Below are 24,571 nucleotides of genomic sequence, written 5' to 3'. Positions count from 1 at the left end.
GGTTTTGAAGATTATACTCAACGGTTTCAAAACATTTTTGCTGTTTCAAAAACTTGTTCAAACCAGACTTCTTTTACAAACTGAAATTGAATACGATCAATTCTTAATTTCGATGAGATGTTACTTAAGTATTATATATATGCATACTACTTTAAATCTTTGTTTTTTTAAAAGAGATATACGTCACATATAAGAGATTATGATATATGTTGGTGAAGAAACAAGATAAATGAAAAATCAAAAATGGGTATTGGTGTCTAAATAAAAGTTCGTAACCAACGACATTACGACAGTAACTGTACAGTCTCTGTTTACGTTTGGTACAGTTCTAAAAGCTGTAAGAATCGTAGCACGTAGCACCTGTCTCTCCTTTTTCCTCTGTGGTCTCCACTTTTATTTTCCCCAATGCTTATTTCTTTTTTTTTAGTTTAATTAAAACAGTTTTTCTCCTTTTTTCATGTCAACTTTTTCAATCGTTATTTTCTTAAATAAAATGTTTCAACCTTAATCGTCTTTCTAGATCTTTAAATAATGTCTCGAAATGTTCAACTTAATAATAATATGTTCACACTCAAGTCAATGAATTTTAAAAGAATGCTTTAGTGTTTCTTTTCTTCGTTGGCACTTGAACTGAAGGTGTTGGGAACGAGATGAGGAGAAAAGTATTTTACTTATTTTGTAGAGTGATTTCCTATAGTAAACCGAGTGTCCGAGTCTATTTCCCAATTTTGTTCTTTTTTTAATAAATATTTCTTAATCAGTAAAGTCCTTCCTTGAAAAAGAAAAATCTTAATAGTTGAAACTTGACGATTATGAAGATCACTCGCCAAGTGGTTACATATAACATATTAACAAAATTATGCACAAGCGATTTGATAGTAAAAAGAAAATATTGAGTCCTTTTCCCAGAACAATGTCAACAATTACAGATAGCAATATCGTATATCAACTCCTTGGGTCATCATAAATCTATTTGCAAGAGAATGGTTTAGTACATAGCTCTAGTCTAACGGCCAGGAGTCCACTAAAATAGGAGAAAGAGAGAGAGAAATAACGATAACTGGTTTGCATGAGGACATACTGAGGACATAAAGTGAAAAAACTTTTATGTTAAAACACACTAGTAGTTTTTTAACACTTCTGTTTTAAACCAACGAAATTGATTTGGGAAATGGAAAGAAAAAAATCAATAACACAAAAATAAACACTGATTGATATTTCCAAGAAAGGCAAACAAATTATGGTAAAAAGAAAAAAAAAAGAGAAGATACAAAAGTTAGGTTTGGTTGGGTCAAACTCTAAGAGCAAAGCCTAATGCTTTTGTACCTAACTGAAAAACATACCAAATAAGATTTAAGAAGAAAAAAAAAAAACTAATCCAAAACGCTATCCATTTCCATCTTTTTGTGATTATGACTTTTCTTTTTTTTTTTCTTTCTATGATACAAAGGATCATCATGGCTACTCTCTCATACAATAGTTTTATGAGTGAGAAGAGGTTGTTTCTCAAAGAGACCAAGTCTATAATCACCAAGCTTAGACTTGTAAGCAGAAGATTTGTATTGAGACCAAGTGAACTCTTTGTAAAGCCAATCCTCTTGCTCGGGGACTAGGCATGACAATGGTGCGATCTTCTGGCTCAATGGCGGTCCACCGAAATAGATCATTGAAACCCTTGATCTCCTTGTATCGGCTAAGACCCTGTGTTTAACACTCTTGAACCTCCCGTTAGTCATAACCTGCAATCACCAAGTATTGTTAAATGGGGACGACTTTTGAAATTTAGGATAAAAGACATTCTATATTATACTTTTTGGTAGCTTTTGAAATGCCACTTATAAAAAAGTACTATATTGCATACATGTCAATCGTGTAACAGTAATTGTCACGTGAGGCTCAGTGGCTAACATAGATTTTCTAGACGTACACACAAGAAAAAAAAGATTTTGAAACCATCTCTTTTATTTTCAAATATAAATATATAAATAAAGAAGAAGAGAGGAGAAGAAGAAGAAATCCCCATGTGAGAATTTTGGTCGACCCTCCACACCGATCTCAATCACTTGGCCTTGATATATAGCAACCAAAAAAACTAGTAAATTTTATCAAAAACTATTTACCTAATTTGATAAATAAAAGTATATATGATAAGATAAAAAAAAGTATATTCTTTAAGAAAAAGAAAAAAAAATTGACCAGCCAAATAAAACAGCAGGGAATGTTTCAAAACACAAACCATCAAATCTTTCATTAACAAAAGAAAAACAAATTGAAATAAAATCAAATCCTAAATACATAAGAAAAACTTATAAAACTTTAGTAAATGAAGATTTGTCTACATAATAAATAAAAAAGAATAAAGGAGAAGAAAAGGGACCTGAAGAGCATCTCCAACATTAATGAAGAAAGAAGAGTGATCAGGAGGGACAGCGACCCAACTTCCATCTTTCACACAGATTTGAAGACCCGCCGTGTTATTGGATCTTAGCACTGAGATTATCTGTGGGTCTGTGTGTTCCCCAAAACCCACCTTCACCATCTTCTCCGCCTCTTCCTCCGCCGTCGGGTAATGGTTTAGTCTCAGGCACGAGTCACTCTTCTCCTCTCTCAGCATTTTACTTAGAGTGTCCCTTGGCTCTATCCCTAATCCTTCTGCCATCATCTCCAACAGCTTGCACGACACTTCTTTTATCTCCTTCATGTACTCTTCCACCGCCTCTCTGTTCGTTCAAACACCACTCAAAACGTTTAGATTCCAACGGAGTTGTACTACTACTTATCTAAAACGTGAAAAAAAAAACAGAGTGCTCTGTTTCTTGAAATGTATCAAGAAAAGGAGTGATGATATCTTTAGGAGAAAATAGACCTTTTTATATATATAGTATGTTGTTGTTTTATGAGATTTTACCGGAAAATTTGAGGGGTTTGGCGGAAGACGGCGGAGGTTTTGGGAGAGGAGAGCTGAGGGTTAGCATTGAGGAGGAGATACTCAATCCAACCAACGTCACCGTTTGGTCCAATCCGTTTACTACCATAACCGTACGGTTCAGGCGGACCGGCTTGGTTTTTAAGAGACTGAGGCAAGGCAAAGAAGCCAATAGCCTCCTGCTCTAACCGAGTCATGAGTTCGGATCGGACGCCATGGTTTACAACCTTGAAGAACCCGAACTCCTCACAGGCTTTTACTATCCTAGTTTTAGCTTCCGGATCGGTTAGGTCCACGACGGGGATTGAATGTGAAGTTAGAACCGGAACCGGAACAGGTTTGTATGATGGGATTAGGGAGATGTGGTTATCTAAAGTGACTGGCTGTGGCAAAACCACCATGTTTGGTTTTTGTTTGTTTGTTTCACACTTAAAAAGTTGCAAAATCTTTGTTAGGAAGAAAGAAGTTGTAGAAGGTTGAAAGCAAATGGTTGAAGAGGAAGGAAGAAGAAGAAGAGTTGTAGTTATGATTTAGGAACTATCGAGGAAAGCTAATTTGCTTGGCATTTATAGCGAGTGGTATGTGGGGAAGGACGGAGAAAAAAAAAAATACGATTTTTTTAAAGAAAATATTACTACTACTATTATGATTTTTTTTCCAAATATTATATGATGATTACTTTAGTCATATTGATTTTATATATTTTGCATGTCGAGTCTATTCTTGTATCTCGCACACATGGAAATACAGCGTGGAGTTTTTGTTTTTATTTTCTTATATGGGTTTATGAAATCGAAGTTGGTATAGTGAGAAAATGGTATTAGTATGGTCCTGTTTTTTTATATATATGTTTTTTCGTCTTTCATACCTTTTTGCATTTTACATTGACTAATCACGTATTCACGCGTATGGGTTGTTGACAAAGGTAGAAAAGAATCACGGGTCGTAGTTTCCTCTTAATTAATTTTATTTGACTCAAAAATGTTTTCAACAATTTCCACAATCTTCTTCTTATATAAAGTTATGCTTTATGTAAGAAAAAGCTATATTATTAGGATACTTGGTTCCGATTATTGAGATTGAATACCGGTTTAATGTTGGTTTAATATTGTAAAGATAATTAGCATATATAAGCTAGTTAATCTGAAATGTTATCGTTAAGCATTTGTAACAAACTTTTAACACATGAATAAAAGGTGTTTTTTTCTCTTCTTCTCCGATCTTGATTCTCCGGTGATCGACTTTAAAGCACCTAGCTATCTGACTGAGTATCATTGTTCTCTGGTTCCTTTTACTTCTTCACTTCCACCTACAGATCATCCTTCTTCTCTACTATCACCTACAAATATAACTATCCCAAATACTAAACCTCATACTACTCCATATCCTATCTCTTCTTATATATCCTTTGATAAACTTTCCCCTTTATATACTTCCTATATATGCTCTTATAATACAGAAACATAACCAAAAACATTTAGCCAAGCTATGAAATCAGAAAAATGGATAGGTGCAGCTAATGAGGAATTGACTGCACTAGAACAGAATCAAACTTGGGAAATTGAATCTTTACCACCAGGGAAGAATGTGGTGGGTTGTAAGTGGGTATTTACCATTAAGTACAATCCTGATGGCACAGTGGAAAGATATAAAGCTAGGCTTGTTGCTCAGGGTTTTACACAACAGGAAGGGCTTGACTATATTGACACTTTCTCACCTGTTGCAAAGTTAACCAGTGTCAGGTATATACTTGCTCTTGCTGCTGCAAAAGGATGGAGTCTCACTCAAATGGATGTTTCAAATGCCTTTCTACATGGAGAGCTTGATGAGGAGATATACATGAGTTTGCCTCAAGGTTACACTCCACCAAAAGATTCTGTCTTGCCTTCTAATCCGGTATGTCGACTCAGAAAATCCCTATATGGCCTAAAACAAGCATCACGACAATGGTATAAACGATTTTCATCGGTCTTGTTAGGAGCTAACTATATACAGTCACATGCTGACAACACTCTCTTTGTCAAAGTTAGCTCTGTAGCTTTCATTGCAGTCCTAGTGTATGTGGATGATATAATGATAGCTAGTAATAATGATAAGGCAGTAGAGGAGTTGAAAGAATTACTGAGATCTGAGTTCAAAATAAAGGATCTAGGACCAGCCAGATTTTTCTTAGGCTTAGAAATAGCTAGATCATCTGCGGGTATCTCTGTTTGTCAGAGAAAGTATACTCAGAACTTGCTGGAGGATGCAGGTTTATTGGGATGTAAACCAAGCTCAATTCCCATGGATCCTAATCTACATTTGACTAAAGATCTTGGTACTCTGTTACAGAATCCAACAGCCTACAGAGAACTGATTGGTCGGATGTTATATCTTACAAATACAAGGCCAGATATCACTTTTGCAGTTCATCAGTTGAGTCAATTCATTTCTGCTCCTACTGATGTTCATCTTCAAGCAGCTCACAAGGTTCTCAGATATCTAAAAGGAAATCCGGGTTTAGGACTTATGTACTCTGCAACTTCAGAGATTTGTCTCAATGGTTTTGCTGATGCAGATTGGGCAAATTGCAAGGATTCACGGCGATCAATAACAGGGTATTGCATGTATCTTGGTACTTCACTCATTTCATGGAAGTCTAAGAAGCAGAATGTAGCAAGCAGAAGTAGTACAGAGTCAGAATATAGAAGTTTGGCAAATGCTACTTGTGAGCTTATCTGGTTACAACAGCTTCTCAAGGATCTACATGTGACAGTCACTTGTTCTGCCAAATTGTTTTGTGATAACAAGTCAGCTTTACACATTGCAATGAATCCAGTTTTTCATGAGAGGACTAAACACATTGAGATTGATTGTCACATTGTTAGAGATCAGATAAAGTCTGGCAAACTCAAGACTCTACATGTTACTTCTGAGAATCAACATGCAGATATTCTAACAAAACCACTTCATCCAGGTCCATTCTACAATCTTCTACAACAGATGTCATTGTCAAGTCTTTATCTTCACAATTCAGACTTATTGAAGCTAAAGACTTGAGGGGAGGATATTAGGATACTTGGTTCCGGTTATTGAGATTGAATACCGGTTTAATGTTGGTTTAATATTGTAAAGATAATTAGCATATATAAGCTAGTTAATCTGAAATGTTATCGTTAAGCATTTGTAACAAACTTTTAACACATGAATAAAAGGTGTTTTTCTCTCTTCTTCTCCGATCTTGATTCTCCGGTGATCGACTTTAACATATATAGTCTTTCGATTATGAAAACTACCCTTTTTAAGTGTATATATATATATTCTTATTAGACAAAACACTATTTTACGTTTATTGACATCTATAGCTACTTAGACTAGCTTCATATTTTCTTGTAAAGAAAAAAATAAAAGAAATGTGACCAGAAACAGAATATCGATAATATAGTAACGAAAGTGACCAAATGCTTTTACAGAAAATATATTCAGAAGTAGATATTGTTGAAGATAAGACCCAACCGTCAAGTCTTCTATTTATAGTTTTCTTTTCTAACGTCCTTCTATAAATAGAGGCTAACTTGAACAGGATTGTTAACTAGACGGTGAGTGAGTTTCACAGGATTAGAATAAAACTATTGCAACTTGCCAATCTTCATTAAAACATTGACATTATTGGAAACACTATTTATTGAAATACGAGTCTATCAAAATGTTAATATGGTTTTATAAAAATATTATAGTTTTTTTAAGTTAAAGCAGTGGGAAGTCGACATAAAATCGGTGGGCAAGACTTGGAGACCAAGGCTAATTCCCTCCGACGTGCAGTAATTTACTTTTTGTCTACTCTGTTTAATAATATATAACTAGTAAGAGCATGGTGGTTATTGGTTAAGGTCATAAACTCATGTGTTTTCCTAGGTTTTTGGTTTTGATGCGATCGTATTCAAGTATTGTAGTATTACCATATGATGCTTAGGGTTCAGATATTTTCTATAACCTAAATTTAAACTTCATATAATTGTACTCTCTAGACCATATAATATGCAAATGTAAGGATACGCATCTTCAAGTTTTGGTTTGGTTACTTTGGTTCGGTTAGATTTTTTAAGTCGGAAAAAGGGTGGAATTGTGGAAACATTATCTTCTTTCAGGATTTTTTTTTTAGAGACTACTACTTTCAGATTTTGTACAGATATATTTTAGGATAATTATGTGAGCTAATTTTCTGGTTCAAATAACCACTCGGTCCCTCCTATGCACATGCATGTAAAGAACTTATCATACATTTGATAGGATCACAGTGACCCTATAAAAGTTTAGATTATATCTTTGGGTCAAAAAAGCTAAGATCTTGAGATTTGTATAAATCAAGATCTTTTGAATCTATTTTTTTTACTCATTATCCCTTCTGTTTTTTTTTTGGATAAGTATTGGGAAATGATAAATGGAAACCCAAAGTATTGTAAAAATTCAAAAAAACATTTTTTAACAACGTCTAAAAATAATTGGGAAGGAAAAAAAAACTAGTATAGAGAGATCTATCGATGAAAGTGACCAGATCACACGTCTAACTCATAAAATCTTCACCACTGTTTCTTCATGGTTTTAGGAATGAGTAAGAAAAAAAGATACATATCGTCCTCCCTACCTACACAGAGAGGGAAGTCGTAGGAGTAAGGATGGTGATGTTGAAGAATAAAGAAGCCTACACATCAAAGAGGCCCAAGGCCAGCTTTCTTACACGTTTATTTTTATTTTTATTTTAAATCATAAAAAGATTAAAATACATAAATAAATAAAAACATCCTTATCCTCACTCTGTTCAAGTCCACGTTCTCGTAGCATCGCAAATAATTGGTGCACCCCATCTTTTACAAATCATTAGCACACAATTTGTAATTTCTTATAGCACTCTCCTTTCTATAATTAAAAACAAATTACGAACGCCCGTTCTTCTCCTAAGTCCTAACTTTGCTACATTATCTATATGTATATACATCATACGCGTTTAGTATTGCAATTTGTAAAATCTTTAATCTACTCATAAGCTTTTTGACGATTTTTATTTGTTAAAGGAGCTTCTAGAAGATTGCACGATTTGTTTCGCAATATTTTTGGCCAGCGGCCTATGTATTTTATTTTTTGAGTTCAACAGATCAGTCATTCGGGAGGAAAAAAAAAGTTAGTAATCCTAAGTTGTCAATTTATTTATCTTTTAGCAATTTCTGATATGTATGAAGTAAGTTTTAATTTTCAATTGTAAACTAATTATAAATTTATAATTCAAATCTTGAACATTCTAGATCAAAGTCATTAACTGCATTCATAATTCAGCAAGATATCTCACATCAGTATGTTATAGTGAGTGAGTCGCTGATTCTATAGCCAAAGAGGCACTGTTGGCCTTCGAAACTATTAGTAATGAATTTATTTCTTGACAAAAAATATAATACTATATATTTAGATTTGTTTTCTTGGACTTTTCTTTACAATAATGATGTAGCAAATCATTTGGTGGCATTTAAGGTTATCTATGAGGGCATTTATTCTTTTTAATTTTCTTGATATAAAACTATGGAAAGTTAAAAGGGAAGCCATCTGCTAGAAAGAAGCTGTGAATTGTGATGACGTAAAGAAAAAGAATTATAAAAAAGGTTGGCTGAATAATTGAACCATAATCACATATCATGAGATGGTCATTGACCTTCTAATCAATTCTATCATGTCTTAAATGTAGCAAACAATGATTATCTTAAGGAAGTTGATATACACAAATCTCTCTTTTTTTCCCATACAATTTGCAAATGTTTTAAAAAAGAAAAGATCGTTATCATCCAATCTGCTGGTTTGGTTTGACATCAGATATTTTCCTCTTAAGTTTTCAATGATGAAATGGAGAAAAAAATCATCAATCCTCACTTGGGGCACTCATGAGTGGTACTGGTACATCTTGTCCAATACTTAGCCGCCATTTGTATAGTTTGTTGATGTGATCTTTTTAGTGGCCGTAAAATGTTAAACTTAAGACCTTGCTGACATCATTATTTGAATCTCACTAAATACCATTATTATAACTAATGCTAAAGTACGTAATTCAACTATAGATTTGCAAGATTCTAAGTCATTATCATTTACTATTGGATCCCTATTTAACACGTAATACAAACAATACTACTACAAGTTAAGGAAGACTAGAGAGTGTGGTTAAGTTAATAATTTTTGTAATTTGTGTGGTACATATGTAAAGCAAAAGAAAGAAATAATAGTGAACATCAATCATTGGCGAAGCTATTACATTTGACATCAGAAAACGAAGCTTGGAAAAGACCACAAGTTAAAACCGTAGAGCATGCGGAGAAGAGTCATAGATAAAGAGATCATATATATGCATATTTTTGGGCTATAAATTTTAGTTTTTCTTAACTAAATGATGTAAAATTTTTAAAATAGATTACGCTTAATTCATTATTAAACACAATGGTCAATTTCTAGAGCCTCGATCAGATTAAATTGATAGTTTGAAAGTTTTTAATCACTTTATTGCGTTCTTTTGTTCATTGTTTGAATGATATTTTCATGATGGTCAGTTTGTCACACGAGTACATGCACATGATGACCTTATCTGTTCAAATGTAAGTTCTTTAGTTTTATAGATAGGTTGCCCCAATTCACACCGCTTAGTAAAATGTGGTCTTTTTAAAAAAAGAAAAAAAAATGTGGTCTTTCTTAAGTCAAAATTTATTGGGTTTTCTAAGCTAAAAAAAAAATTCTTAGTCAATTTATGAAATAACTAATTGCATATATTATGTAGTTCCTTTCGGGATTACTTTTAAAATCTGTAAGTTATGGTCTATATTCTCCATAAATCCTGAAGAGAATTTTGATAGTACTTGGCCGTGTTCTTTTGGTTGTAGTAATCAAACGAGATATTTAAATTAGATCATGATGTAAAGTGTAAACAACGAGTGTGAATTTAACTAAATACTACTACTTGTCAAATAGATCCAACTACCCATAATTTGCTCAATCATTTGGAAAATGAATAATCAGCCGACCAGGCACGTGATGATTACAAAATACATAGTCACTACTAGTCTACTATACATATATATAAACGTGCCAACACATATATATTTGTAAACAATATAATAAGTGACAATCACTAATCAAGGTCCCTCAAATAAGTGTGTTGGATGCGACAAAATGAAATTAAATGGGTTGGGTCGTTCTTAGATATGGTTCAAATAATTCGTTTTTTGTCAACCAATGATACAAATGATTGAAATAACTATACAGCTGACATTTTCATCGATATATTTACTCACATTACATAATAAACGTAATATTAAACGAATGAAACATAGGCTATAAGTAGTAATTAACTTTGGAATGAAAAATAATTAAGTTGATATTTTAAGGGTGGTGAGCATATCATATTTGCATGGATTCAAGTTTGACTTTTTTTTTTTAATACATAAGTTATACTATTTCTTCTTCTTTGTATGTACGTACTTCTATTTTAGAGGCTCAAAAGAATCGGAAATATAACTAGACATACTAGCTACGTTTTGATCAAAGTATCAAAGTATATATACCAAAGTATGACACTTGCCTTTTGATCAAACGAAATTAGAGGAAAAAGCATACCTAGGTAGTCAGAATTATATAAATAATTTTTTTAAAAAAAACTTGTAAAGAGGGTATCTATAGAGAATTTTAAAAGATATGGGCACTTATAGAAGTTAAAGATGGTCGTATAGATGATAGATCATTGGGCGTCACAGGTTAGTGGCATTATATAAAGTTTAATTGATGTCGACTAATTATTCTCCTTCGTGCTTTGTGATTGTCTAACTCATCTGGTCATAATCAAGTTTCTTCAAATGCGTAAAAGACTCAAAAAAGTAGCATAATGAAAAGATAACTATTATTGTGTGTAACAAAGAATATCCCTTATATGTAATTCTATAATCAACGAATAGGGTCCCAAAACTTTCAATCAGTGACGTTATTGCAAACCCAACTAACACATGTTTGTTCAGAGTTTAAAGGAAGTTGGATATAGTTGAAATAATTAACTTTAAATTAGTTCATTTATATATGCAATTGATAAGTAGAAACATGTTAGTTATATATATAAAACCAATTAGTAGAGTTTATGCATAGTTGAATCTTTGAAAAATTATGACATGTTAATGTGTCATGCTTTGCGTAGTGGCCTCTAACTATAATTATACATAAGTTTTGTTAAATCAGTTGTGAGGATGACAACCTCCTAGCCTATCAATTGTTTATAAATCGTGTTCAACTATTTTTTCCAAGCAAATAGCATTCCAGTACATGAGATATATATACCATTATAATTAGGTCATACAAGAAATTAAGGAAAGATATATGAACCAAACACAATCTAAGCTCTTCATACTTTGGTAGGCTATGTTATGTCTACACTCTATACCAGTAATGAGACAAATATAAACACGTACGCTCTTAATATAGTAATTAGTAGGGTAATCTAATTTGCTCACTCGTAAGACGGGTACATGAAAACCAATACGATTATTTAAGAACTTGGTGGGTGCTTAATCTTCCTCAGATTTAAATGTTATGAGTTATCTTAATTAGTGTAAAGACGATTATATTACTTTACAAAAATGTGACAAACTCAGTTAACCAAAACGACGACCCATAGGCTTTTTGACCGGATTACTTTCCAATCTAGTATTAAAAATTTTAAAAGGATGGAAAATGGACAACTCAACAATTTGTGCGTCTAATGGTCCTTACTCCTCAAGTGTCCCGTACCTCTGGAACTTGCCAATTGTCGATTGATACGTGAAGCAAAAGAACTCAGACCACTGACAAATCCTTACTCGTTTTTGACCATTAGATATAATTAGGCCTCAGTCGTCAGAAATATAGTCCTATTGCTTGAAAGTTGAGACCACCATATTTTTTAGTTCCTATCACAAAAAAAAATAAAAAACAAATAAGAAAAAACTGTTTTTGCGTTACAAAGCTTAGTTATACCGAGGATTAGAGACATATATACGTGGCCAAAAAGAAACTCTTTTATCGAGTGGCTCTTTTCAACTTGTTTAAATTGTATATGTTCGTATTAATCTGATGGCAACGTGTCTTTGATAACTTTAATCATTGGACTCTTGAGAAAAATTTAGATTTTTTCCTGTCACAAACTTAAACTTCACTGTCGTAGTCGTAGAGTCACAAAACCATATATAAAAATGCTTTTATATATATATTCGCATATACGAAAAATGTAACAACCGCGAAAAGGAAGTAGTAGTGATGATAAGAGCAACCTCATTGCAGAGATTTAAGTTATATCTTAGCTAATTAATCAAAAAAATTTAAAGCAAAAACATAATTAATTACCAAGATATCGTATCTTGGAGAAGATATAGAAGAGAGGGTAAGATACAGCTACATGTCACGTTTCTATTGGTTAGAAGAAGAAATATAAAAAAAAAACAATAATTCATTTCTCATAGAAGAGAGGGTAAGATACAGATACGTGTATGTTTTAAAATTTTAATAATTCAATAATATTATTATGTTTTTAATAATTAAATTCTTATTATGTTTTGTATATTTTAAAGTTTTTATAATCCAATAATATTATTATGTTTTTAATAATTATTTTTTTTCCTAAAATACTATATTTAAGAACCTACCATTAATCAACCAAAAAAACATATAACAAGCAATCATATCTTATAGTCTCTACTAATTCAATTAATTAATAAACTACTCTTAAGATACCATAATTAAATCTCTGCAATGAGGTTGCTCTAATGTTGGAAAGCAGAGCGAGGACTGATGAAGCATGTGCATGAATATGTATACTGAAATAATATTATTAATTACCTTTTGAAAATAGACCATTCGATGGACCGTTATTTTTGTGTGGGGTGCCTATAAATATATATATATATATATATATATATATGTACATTTAAAAAAATATATATATGAGTCAAACTGCAAGAGAAACCCCAACTTGCACTAAAGGTCGAATAACGTGAGAATGTGACCGGACGTACAGCTTTCAGCTTAAAAAACTATCGAATTAATAACCAGAAAATGACTAAATATGATCAAATCTTAAAGTTTTAAGCAAAGTATTAAGAAAACAGTTATTGAGCAATAAAGATTATATATATATATATATGTATGTGTGTGTGGAGTTTAAAGTTTATAATTCAAAGAAATTGAACAACAAAAGACTTTTAACTGTTCCAATTATCTATCAGTAAAGAAAAAAACGTGTCAAATATTCATATTAAAAGACTCTTCTGTGGATAAAGTATAATATTATCCAAAAGTTGAAAAATAAATATCCAAAATAGTTATGAGATATTTTTTTTTTTTGTTTTTATCGTTGCTTTACATAATTTTCTCTACGTTAACTTTAGTTATTCCTAACTATATATTCAAATGCTACATTTTTAATTAAGTAAATCATTTTTTATATAAATTCTATCGCCTAATCCTATCAGCTCTAGTAAAAGTGCAGCAAAATACTTAAGAGTGGATTTTTTTTTCAAAATCACATTGTTTCTCTTGGGTTTGAAATGCTCTCTAACTAATTAATGTCAAAGAATAATTAAACGGTATACATTTTAGACTACCAAATAAATTAATTGAGCCAAAATCCAATTAATAGATTTCCCATACAAGTACACAACAATAATTTTGTGTTGTAATCTAAGTTAGTTTCGTCCAACTTTTCCCTAAATTTTCCTTACCACTAAACCTGTGCGGGGAAGTAAGTCATTTTCTTTAAGAACAAAACGTTTATAAAGATTTATAACTTCGATTTATAAGTAAAATGAGAAAATAGCTGACGGGTGACGGCATCTAAATGATACGTACGTGGAGAGCTAGGGTGCATGGAGATGAAGTAATATGGGATGACGTGGGTTTTCATATATCCTCTCCTTTTTTTGGGTTAAGTTTTCGGACAAAGATTGTTTTTCTTGACAAAGATTTTTGTCGCTCTCTCTCTCCCTTTCTCCCCATGCATTTCCAAAAACGACACCCACCAAAGATTCCGTTGCCCCCTTTTTCTATTCCATTGCGCCTACACAAACACGTAACACTATTCAACTTCATATTTTCTTTTCCTTCCTGATGATAAGATTTTTAGGTATACAAAGATAATATTGCATCTCAACAGCTGAATTTGATCAGTATATATAATACATTAATTTAGAATATTCAGAATTTGGATGCATGCTTTCACAGTTTCACCCCTATAGTAGCTCAACCGGTGTTTTTTTTTGGCCTTTCAAAAGAGGAAAAGTTGTAATCAGTTCGAATTCTCTATAGAAGAAATTAAAGTACTAAATTTCTTTATCTTATTATTGTTTTCGATCGGTTAGATCTAAGTTCTAACAAAGAGTATCCCCAAATGACTTTGCCTGAGGCCAGAGAGTATATATCCCGAAATGACATAGTTCTTTGGCCAAATGGTTACCGCATTTGCTATGTCTATCCTCGCATTTAGGGTTTCCTTTTGTGCGACTAAAATGAAGACAGAAACTTGTATACATATATACTATTGACATGTACAAAACAAAACAGAAATAAAATTTATCTCAGCAATCTATGAAGCCTTATTATGTATTCTAATTACATGGAAAACAGAGATTAAAATTATATATAAAAGGTAATTAATACTATAAAAACTTATTAAACTTCTCCAAATACTATGTATTTTCTAAACTACTGTCAAATCTTTTTAAATCCAAATAAAAAGTTAAGATGAATTTTTTTCCTAAAACTAAAATTCAGAATAATTTCATTGTTTACCAGTATTAATCTTGTGGAAGTTAATTTAGAAGAAATTATTTTTATTTAAATAAATAAATCTAAATCGTATGTTAATGGATTTATATATGGTTGTCTAAAATCTATTTTTAGTGTGTGTACATTGTATCTGTACTTGTGAGTTATTCGTCACTATCCATATAGTAGACTATAAGATTTCGTGTACTCTGCAATTTGAGACGGCGCAGGAAAATTTATAATTTTTATTGAGAACGTAACCAAAAATATATATACATATTTAATTATTTGGTGGCAGCAAATTTAAAAACAAAAAACAAATACCACATATATTTTATCCCCATTTACATATATATATATGTACATTGAAATTTATATTTGATTGAATTTAAACGGGTTTGTTCAGTTCTCTTGCTATCTTGATGATATTATTTGTTTACAATATGAAGAAAATGGGTTGAATACAAAACCGAGAGAATGCATTATACGAATTAAAACTCCAAAAAAATGTTAAATGTAAAAGATATATACATGTCTAATTAAGAACTGCAGTGTTCTAATTTTATAAAACGCTCTCATTTGGTAAGAATTAAGTATATAAAATTACATATTAAATCTGTAAAATCCTTGGTTGTATGCGACCCAACCTAACCCCATATACTATCACGTGGCTCATGACCTCATTCAAAAGCCTAATCAAAATATGACGGCACGGATTTTGACGACTAGCTACTTCACTTCTACTTTGTACGTACTTATCAGGTAGTTGTAGCATAATATAGTATGACACAATAAATCTTATACATGAAAACAATCTGAGCTACTGACTTGACTTAGAACGGAGGAAAAGTCAGGATGTCATAAGACTAATCCATGTGAATGGATCAAGTTTTTCGTCTAGGTTTTTTAGTTTTTAAAGGATTTGTTTGTTGATGTCAAACAAAGAGAAGAAGAAGGACTTTTTTTGTTTTAAATAATCCAAATAAATAAAATTTGGTTGCTAATTGTATGGATGTTGGTAATTTTAAACTTTGCAAAACATTTTTTTGCCAAGTTAGTAATGTTATATCTCAAAAACTGAAACGAAAAACGTGTAAGTTTATTAGACACAATACATAGATATCATAGCCGGTGAAAAGGGATACTAGAATGGCCACAAGATGAGGAAAGTGACAAACACTATGGAGTTCATGTTCATATTTCAAGTGCAAGATATTGAGTTTAACATATGAACATCGTTGATGATTAATTAGAGTTTATGATTATATGAATTGTGAAAGACTACGCAGCCTTTGATGCTACTTGCAGAAGCTGATCAAGTCATGGGAACACACTGTCCCATTTTATAAGTTTCACGTGATTTTCATGCAGCCTACAATTTATGTACACGTCGATATTAAAATCTTGAGTGGGCACATGCTCGCGTTACGTGTACGCTCGTATGCAAATGGATATGCATGTTCGTGTTAGATATCGAGAAAGAAACCCTAGATTTCTGTCGGATTTTTCGGAGGCATCTTATTCTTTTAAATTATTTTTTTGATAAGGAATATGCTTAATTTGGCCGATAAATATCTGTCGGAGATGTATCATTCGTGGACGGCAGGGCGAATATATTGTCTACAAAATCTAGTTTATATTCCAACATTAGATTAAAACATGTACTATCTTAACATCATCACCATGCTTTTTGTTCGGACAGCTACCGTGTTTTTAACCTTGATATGTGAAATCATAAAAAAAAAACAATGTTTGTAAATTCGATTCTGATAGTAAATCAGATTATTTTCCGGTTCACCGCATCAATATATTAATAACCTTTTAAATATTGTATATATATATAAAATTTTAAAATATAATCGATGTTTTTATGTTATACAGTATATGATTATATATCCATGTTTTTTAAATAAAATGTCTAAACAAGAATTATAAAGTGGCTGCACATTGTGAATCCAAATTAAAGCAGAAGACTTTTTTTGAGAAAAATGTAAACTAATAGTAATAGAGATAGTAAAAAAGAAAAAAATTACGATACTAATAATATATAGCTAACAGTGAAAATAAACTTAATACTGCATCACATTAACCAAACAATAATGCTCATTTTCTTTAGGCGGCATTAGTCGAATTCATCAAATTCTAGATAATTACAAATGATAAAGTTTACTAAATATATATATATACAACTAAAAGATACATCTGAAAACTAATCTAATATTTCAAACACGATTTGTTTAATAAGTAACAAAAGGTACTGTACATCACTCCATCAGAAATAAAAGTTGCTTCGGAAACCAAAAGAAAAAGGCCCACTAACTCAATAGTCTGGGTTACATTGGGCCGTGAAAGACGAGCTCATTTACTAAATGGTCTTGCTCCCAAACAAAACAAGTTGAATAGGCTACAAGAAATGCAGTGCTGAGTGCTGGAAGAAATAAGTTTCTCTGAACTGAAACTGTAATCCATTATTTCCCATCAAAAGTTAAGCTCACAAGAAAGTCCTGGAATGATCAAACAAATCTTAAGTACAGAGATGATTATGAAGAAAGTAACCAAAAAAGAAAATTTTTAAATTTTTTGATTCTTTAATTATGTAATAGCTGAGTCTGCCTCTATTAATCACAGGGTTATGATGCAGCCTAAATATGGGGCCTGGAAATGCTCACCACACACCTTTCACGTTCCATTTTACGTACTCAAATACATCATATGACCCATTACAAACCCTACTATATAGCAAAGAAACCAAAAATTGGAATAGAAGGATAATTCGATCTATCTATTATGGCGTTAAGAGAGATGATAATAGATGAGAGTGATGACATAGAGAGCTACAGTGACCAATCTCTTTGCCTAGACAAAGCCAAGGAGCTTCTTGCTCTCATCAATCTACCCACGGGATTGTTGCCACTGAAGGATATGACCGAAGTTGGTTACAACAAAACCAAAGGGTTTGTGTGGATGAGGATGAAAAGCAAGATTGAGCATACATTTCCTGAAATAGGTCGCAGAGTGTTATATGACACGGAGATAACTGCGTTTGTTGAGGACCGTCGTATGAAGAGACTTACAGGAGTCAAAAGCAAGGAGCTTATGATCTGGGTTCCTGTGAATGATATCTTTATCAGGGAGAAAGATCCTCAGAAGATCACCTTTGCTAATACCACCGGCCTATCACGAACATTTAAAGTTTCAGCATTTCAATGTGAAGGTTGATAAATCAGAAGAAAAGAGGAGCAATCAAACTTCCTCGATGTAAGCAACCAATAAAGAACAAAACTTGTTCCATATTCAATAAGAGAGAGTGTATCAGATACCATAAAGACAAGCCTTTCTTAAAGTGAATTGCTTATGGAACATAACGCTAAATGTACAAGTTCTGAAGATCATGCCTTGATGTAACAGTGAGTTTCTAATCAACATATTAGAATCGATTCACTGGCAGAAGATGTGTGTTATGTTTTCTATCTTTAAGCCAATACATTATTTCACATAAAAAAGGAAAGACACAGACTACATCTAAACAATCAGATGCATCAAACAACCAACAAGAACAATATATGTGAACTAAAAACAAAATGAGATGCAAAGATGCAAAGTTCAAACAGCTTGAACATCCTAGGATTCTAGCTAAAGAAAGAACTCAGAAATCTGCTGAAGGAAATTTATCAACTAAGGCAAACAACACATAATGAATAAGCACATTTCCAAAGTTTTTCACATAACCTACGTCAGGAAAGACGCACATCTGGGAAAATATCTCTGAAGTGAAACAATGTATAGAGTTAGATTACCAAGTTCACAATGCTTTGCTGGGTAAGGAGCCAGATCCATAATCAGAGCCTCTAGCGAAGAAGGGGATCAAAAATGAAACTGCCCGTTAAAGCTTTCAGTCTCTCTGGTGTATCAAGATCATTGTACCAAACCACCAAAAAAGGAGGTAACTGTAAATAATTATGTTGGTGACTCTATTGTCTCCAACCCATCGTCTGCTTCTGTTTTACTTCCATACTTTGATCCCCAAGCACCAAGAGTCTTGAAATCCCACACAACCTCTGAAATTTCATCCTGAGGCAAGGTTAGACCCTCACGTTTTATTGACCTATGCAGCTCACAGAAGAATTTAGGGTCTTGTAGTCTGATGTACTCCTGCAAAAGTTGCTCATGGTTTGGGATCCAGTTTCTAGGGAATGGAGTATAATCACAGGAAGGAATCAAAGACATGCGAGAGAATTGAACTCCTTCTATAGCATCGACAAGTCCCATCCTCAGTAGATCAGAGTATTCAGGTGCAGAATTATTACTACTCTCGCTTAATGGATGGCTAAGATCCCGTGAGGCAATGCTGTACACTTTGGCACGAGATTTCAGTCTATACCTTGCAGCGTATAGTTTAGCCAAAGAGCTTCTTATTACATAAGCACAGAACCCAACAGCCTTCTTGCGATTGTCAGCATATTTATACCAATCAGCCATTGTTTCGAGAAACTTATTCATCTGAGAGTTACTATGAGACTGGCTTGAATAAAGCATTGGGTTACACGGTAAAGGCTCGGGATCTTTATCACCTTTAACAAACGCAAGCCGTCTAAATTGGCGGATACATTGTTCTAAACTAGCAGACACAGATAGTAACGTTCCCACACCCTTTTTGCTCACAATGCTGCCTCCACTTCCTGTGTAGCGGAGGGTAGGGTATATAACTCTTCGGCAAATTATGTGGTCAAGAAATTGAATGCCCCTGCTTATATGTTCAATCTCTAACTTTGAATTATCCAATCTCAAACCGAAAGCCTTATCACAAAACTCAATGATTTCCTTCCGGATCTTTACTGCATCCTCTCTAGGCCCTCTAATGCCAATAAGAAAATGGCCCCCATACCTAATGTAATCCATTTTCCTAGTTTTCTCTTTCCCACTTGATGGAACAAACTCTGGCCAGGCTGGGTTATGACAACCATCTTCAATAGACTCCTTCCATATTGAATCGTCTTTACAAGGTCTAAAATACTCAACTATCTTCGTTTCCATAAATCGATCCAGCTCATTAAGACAAACATTAGCAAGCAAAGGACTCAATATGCCACAGTAGCCATAAGAAGGCACCTTTGCAGCTTCCTTAGGAGCAAAACTGTAGAAAGTCCTCAGCCAATAAGGATCCGGTTTCGGCTCATCCTCATTCAAAATCTTCTTCTTCGTCTTGTTTCGCTTTTCACGTTCGATCCTCCTTTTCGCCCCCAATCCATTGTCATTGTCATTTTTCTCGACAACTCGCTTTAACACTCTCTTATCGGGCAATTTCAAAGAAGATTGAATCAAGCCGAGAACTTTCCTATCCTTGACAACCTTTTGAATACAATTCATCACTACATCTACATCCACATGATCCAACAGTTCACTAACATCACCTTTCATAAACCACAAGTACCCAGCAAAATTACTTCTGATAGTTCTAATCACAGTATGCGGATTTCTACCTGGTCTAAACCCATGAGACTTACTTGAGAACCTAGCTTCAAAGAAAGGTTCAAGAATCATCAATAAAACCTCATGAACCACCCGATCCTGAAAAATCGGTTCTTCCGACTCAATTATCCTCTTCATCTTCCCTTTCGACATACCCTCTACACCATTTGTCGAGATTTTATCATTAGGACTCCTCACGTACTGATTCATCTTATCGTTCCACCTGAACTTGCCACCAGAACGCGTGACGGCGTTTTGAAGGGAGAGAAGCGAGCGGAGAGCGTTGGCATGAATGGCATTGCGCGGCGGGAAAGTCCCGGTGACGTGAGCACAAGTGCGTTGATAAGCTAAGACCCATAAATCGAATTTGGAGAGGAAACCAGTGAGGTTCGAAAAAGTAGCAGAAGGAGGAGAAGAGAATGATTTGACCCAAAGGGAAAGACATATATCGACGGGATCTTGCTTGAGTAGTGAATACAGGTCTTGGGTCGAAGAAGGTTCTGGTGATTCGGGTTTGCGAAGATTTGGTGAGATTGAAAGAGAAGAGATGGATTTGAGGAAAGAGTTGCAGTGAAAGTGTTCGACGATATTCCTCACCGAAGTGAAAGGATACGTCAGTCGTCTCATTCTCGACACTCTGAGTTGAGTGCGGACGGGGTGAATTTTAAGTAAAAATTAATAGTTCCCATTTCTGCCCCATGAGTTTGCTATAACTACGTAACAAGCACTAATATTTTTAAAATTAATAAATACACCCCTACATAGTGTAATTCCAAATTAGAAACGAATTAATAATGTTTGACGAAGAAAGAATTGAGTACCAACAACGAAGAAAGGAATTGGAAGCTAGTGTTGTTGGGTCGGTCAATGCTTCTTAAGAAGCTGCCGTAATATTTTCAGAGAAGACTTCTCTCTGCGTTTTTCTCAATTTTGTTTTCTTTAGCTGTGAAGAAATAGGATCTGATCCCGACGAAATCTCGTTTTATTCTCCGGTCATTTCCTCCCGTTTAGATCGGGGGGGCAGAAAGGTTCCGAACCCTAAGCCGATCTGAATATGTCGAAATCTCTACCATATTCAGTGAAAGATATTCATTACGACAATGCCAAGTTCAGACATCGATCTCCTTTAAAGGTTAGATCTTGTGTGATATGGGTTCTGTCCAAGTTTTTTCCTTTTTTCTTTGTTTTGATTAATACATGTTTTTAGATGGATTTAAATTCAGTAGTACTTGCTTCTGGTTTGGCTTTTGGCTTTTACATGAATTGCTTTTGTGTCGAAATTGGCCTGGGAAATACGAAATTACCAGATAGCTTACAAGAATTTAGCGTAGCCCTTAATATGCAAACTCAAAGCTAGATCTTGAAATGCCGCAAAAGCTTCGGTTTTTAGATATAGGTTGTATGCTTTTAGGTCCCAAGCCTTAAATTTTTGTAGTCTCTTTTAATTTCTCTTGGCAAGTCTTTACATTTCTGGATCAAAGATCTTTTAAGTTAAAAGGCTTCTCCTTTTTCTTACGGTTTGACCAAAAGCCATACACTTTTTGATCTAACCCCAGTTTTAAAATCATGTTTTGTTTGGGTTTTTAGTGTACAGTCTCTAGCTTTAGATAAAAGTGTTAGGCTTCTTGGTGTGACACTCCTGAAAATTGTATTAACCGGTTTAGTTCAATATAAAGGGAGCAATCAAAAGGTATGCTTAGAAGCAGAAAGTGCCATGAATCTAGTAATGGGATGACCTCAAGCTTCTGGTTGTATGTGTTTTTGAAATTTGATATAATTTCTCTCTTTCCTGCTTTTCTTTTGACATATGCAGTATCTTCTTTGTTTTGGGTTTTAGGTTCTTTCTCAAAGCTTGCTTACGCTTAACACAAAACGCAACTACGCAAGCTGTAGCACAGGGAAGTTCCTAATATTAATATTGGTCTTTGGACTAGTATGTCTAATGTTGATGAGTAAGAGTCCAAATGAGTCTGCTCTGAATGAAAAAGGAAAGGTCACTTTTGTTGGGGGACTTAGGTTAGGGAGACTTTTGAGAAAGCCGCCTAGGCTTCCACCTCGATTATCACCGGATGAAGGACAATTAAGGGGTAGTTCCACTAATGGCTCGACAATTTCAATTTCCGACCCAAAGTGGGCAGCCAGACAGCAAAGTGTGAAGGATGCTTTTGATCATGCATGGTCTGGCTATAGAAAGTACGCCATGGGTTATGACGAGCTTATGCCTATCAGCCAGAAAGGTGTGGATGGCTTAGGGGGACTGGGTGCCACAGTGGTGGATGCTCTTGATACAGCCATGATAATGGGTCTTGACAATGTCGTTTCTGAAGCAGGATCATGGGTTGAGACTCATCTCTTAGAGAGAATCAGTCAAAAGGGTCAAGTTAATTTGTTTGAAACCACCATACGTGTCTTGGGTGGGCTTCTAAGTGCATACCATCTGAGTGGAGGAGAGCAGGGTACGATGAACATGACTCATAATGGACCGAAGCCAGCTATCTATCTAAATATTGCTAAGGATTTGGCTGACCGTCTGCTTTCGGCTTTTACCTCCAGCCCTACTCCAGTTCCCTTTTGTGATGTCATATTGCATGAATCGACTGCTCATCCAGCTCCAGGAGGAGCAAGCAGTACAGCAGAAGTTGCCTCTGTACAGCTTGAATTTAATTACCTCAGTGCTATTTCTGGTGATCCTAAATATAGTACAGAGGCCATGAAGGTCTTAGCTCATATCAAAACTCTTCCAAAGACGGAAGGTCTTGTTCCAATCTACATCAGGTAAATACCATGACTAGTGCTAATTTTCCGTTGCTTTCCTGGGCACTTTTGATCTGACATGTTGTTTCTACCTTGAATGCAGCTCTCAAACAGGTGAATTTGTTGGTGAGAATATCAGGTTGGGATCTCGTGGTGATAGCTACTATGAGTATTTAATCAAGGTGTGGCTTCAGCAAGGAACTAAGGTCAACAGTAATTTCACATATTTACATGATATGTACATTGAGGCAATGAAAGGAGTCAGGCATTTGCTTGTGCGTAATTCAATTCCGAAAGGTCTCGTCTTTGTGGGGGAGTTACCTTACGGATCCAAGGGAGAGTTCAGTCCAAAAATGGACCATCTTGTAAGCGTCACTAGCTACATAGTATTATGCTGTTGTCATTCGCAGAGAGATTTTACGATGTTTGTTGTTCGTGACTTTTGATTCATTCAATTGTTTTTTTTTAGGTATGCTTCTTGCCTGGTACTCTTGCTCTCGGTGCTACCAAGGGACTGACAAAGGAACAAGCCCTGAAGGAAAATCTTTTATCCTTTGAGGACCTAGAGAATTTGAAACTTGCAGAAGATTTAGCGAAAACATGCTTTGAGATGTATGAAGTAACTGCCACTGGCCTTGCTCCAGAAATTGCTTACTTTCATACAGCTGTAAGTATTCCAAAACAATAACCTTTGCTTTTGCATGTCAACCTTGGTCGCTCGTTTTGATTTTTGTTTTGATTCTTGGATTCTAATAAGCAGGAGTACTCTGAGGATGGTCTTGAAGGTGGGAATAAGAGCTCAGTGTATGCAAATGACATAATTATAAAGCACGCTGATCGACATAATCTACTGCGCCCTGAAACTGTTGAATCACTCTTTGTCCTCTATCGTATCACAAAAGATACTAAGTATGAAAACTCTTCATCTGATTTTCCCTCATTATCTGAATTCTTGGAGATAATTTTACTCTTAAAGCTAACACGTTTCTAAAATTGCAGATACCGAGATCAAGGTTGGCAAATCTTTGAAGCATTTGAAAAGTACACGAAGGTGAAATCAGGTGGATACACATCATTAGATGATGTAACAGAAGTGCCGCCGCATAGGAGAGATAAGATGGAGACATTTTTCCTCGGTGAAACATTGAAATACTTATACTTGCTTTTTGGAGATGACTCGGTGATACCATTGGATAAGTTTGTCTTCAACACTGAAGCTCATCCATTGCCTATAAGAAACACCTAAAGGATTAGTTTTGAAGACTGCTCCAAACAATACACACACACACTTACACAAACTGAAGAGAGGGTATGGAGAAAGTGATGTATAGTACAGTGCCCATTGGAGAAGAGGTTAGTTCGTTGAGGTAAGAGCGTAAGATAAGTTGCAGCATCCAAATTATATAATTTAACTCGAAAGTTTTTGTTGTAATAGTAGGTTTCTTGAGATTAACACTCTTTCCTTCGAGCTCTCACTTGGCAAATTGTAATCAGATACTATAGAGATGAGTTGTGGTTTTAGTTTTTTTTAATACATACATTTACTATGCAAATTGCAAAATATGTCATAAAGTCCTTCTAGCTCTTTCTCATGTGACTCGTAAACCTTGAAATTTGAGATCATTTGGTTCTTTT

General features: G+C 34.2%; 4 protein-coding genes across 4 annotated transcripts; 2 read left to right on the top strand and 2 right to left on the bottom strand.

Moving 5' to 3' along the window:
- Positions 1-1,190: 1,190 nt before the first annotated feature.
- LOC17897766 (gibberellin 2-beta-dioxygenase 2) lies at positions 1,191-3,451 on the bottom strand. The gene is made up of 3 exons (XM_006305196.2): positions 2,909-3,451; positions 2,378-2,720; positions 1,191-1,739 (listed from the first exon to the last, which is right to left on the bottom strand). The coding sequence occupies exons 1-3, from the start codon at positions 3,325-3,327 to the stop codon at positions 1,470-1,472; spliced, it is 1,032 nt and encodes a 343-aa protein (XP_006305258.1). The 5' UTR covers positions 3,328-3,451; the 3' UTR covers positions 1,191-1,469.
- A 13,457-nt stretch (positions 3,452-16,908) lies between these two features.
- LOC17898360 lies at positions 16,909-18,495 on the top strand. Its single transcript, XM_023777281.1, is given in 2 exon segments — positions 16,909-17,845; positions 17,847-18,495. Coding segments are annotated over 2 exon segments (474 nt in total). The 5' UTR covers positions 16,909-17,500; the 3' UTR covers positions 17,976-18,495.
- Positions 17,620-20,810, bottom strand: LOC111828713 (nuclear intron maturase 1, mitochondrial). The gene is made up of 3 exons (XM_023777280.1): positions 18,511-20,810; positions 17,788-17,887; positions 17,620-17,711 (listed from the first exon to the last, which is right to left on the bottom strand). The coding sequence occupies exon 1, from the start codon at positions 20,807-20,809 to the stop codon at positions 18,671-18,673; it is 2,139 nt and encodes a 712-aa protein (XP_023633048.1). The 5' UTR covers position 20,810; the 3' UTR covers positions 17,620-17,711; positions 17,788-17,887; positions 18,511-18,670.
- A 197-nt stretch (positions 20,811-21,007) lies between these two features.
- On the top strand, positions 21,008-24,521 carry LOC17898338 (mannosyl-oligosaccharide 1,2-alpha-mannosidase MNS3). Its single transcript, XM_006303108.2, has 6 exons — positions 21,008-21,314; positions 22,020-22,957; positions 23,040-23,301; positions 23,406-23,603; positions 23,697-23,845; positions 23,936-24,521. The coding sequence occupies exons 1-6, from the start codon at positions 21,237-21,239 to the stop codon at positions 24,180-24,182; spliced, it is 1,872 nt and encodes a 623-aa protein (XP_006303170.1). The 5' UTR covers positions 21,008-21,236; the 3' UTR covers positions 24,183-24,521.
- The last annotated feature ends 50 nt before the right edge of the window (positions 24,522-24,571 follow it).

Source organism: Capsella rubella, unplaced genomic scaffold (genome assembly GCF_000375325.1).
Source record: "Capsella rubella cultivar Monte Gargano unplaced genomic scaffold, Caprub1_0 scaffold_1, whole genome shotgun sequence".
Classification (NCBI taxonomy): Eukaryota; Viridiplantae; Streptophyta; class Magnoliopsida; order Brassicales; family Brassicaceae; genus Capsella; species Capsella rubella.
This window is presented reverse-complemented; position numbering and strand designations above follow the sequence as displayed.

Excerpts from the sequence above, each read along its gene's own strand:
- LOC17898338 (XM_006303108.2), top strand. The coding sequence starts at position 21,237 with ATGTCGAAATCTCTACCATATTCAGTGAAAGATATTCATTACGACAAT. Across the intron at positions 21,315-22,019 it reads GACATCGATCTCCTTTAAAG|GTTCTTTCTCAAAGCTTGCT; the intron begins GTTAGATCTTGT and ends TTTGGGTTTTAG. Across the intron at positions 23,302-23,405 it reads GTCCAAAAATGGACCATCTT|GTATGCTTCTTGCCTGGTAC; the intron begins GTAAGCGTCACT and ends GTTTTTTTTTAG.
- LOC17897766 (XM_006305196.2), bottom strand. The coding sequence starts at position 3,327 with ATGGTGGTTTTGCCACAGCCAGTCACTTTAGATAACCACATCTCCCTA. Across the intron at positions 2,721-2,908 it reads CAAACCCCTCAAATTTTCCG|AGAGGCGGTGGAAGAGTACA; the intron begins GTAAAATCTCAT and ends TTGAACGAACAG. Across the intron at positions 1,740-2,377 it reads ATGTTGGAGATGCTCTTCAG|GTTATGACTAACGGGAGGTT; the intron begins GTCCCTTTTCTT and ends TGGTGATTGCAG.
- LOC111828713 (XM_023777280.1), bottom strand. The coding sequence starts at position 20,809 with ATGAGACGACTGACGTATCCTTTCACTTCGGTGAGGAATATCGTCGAA.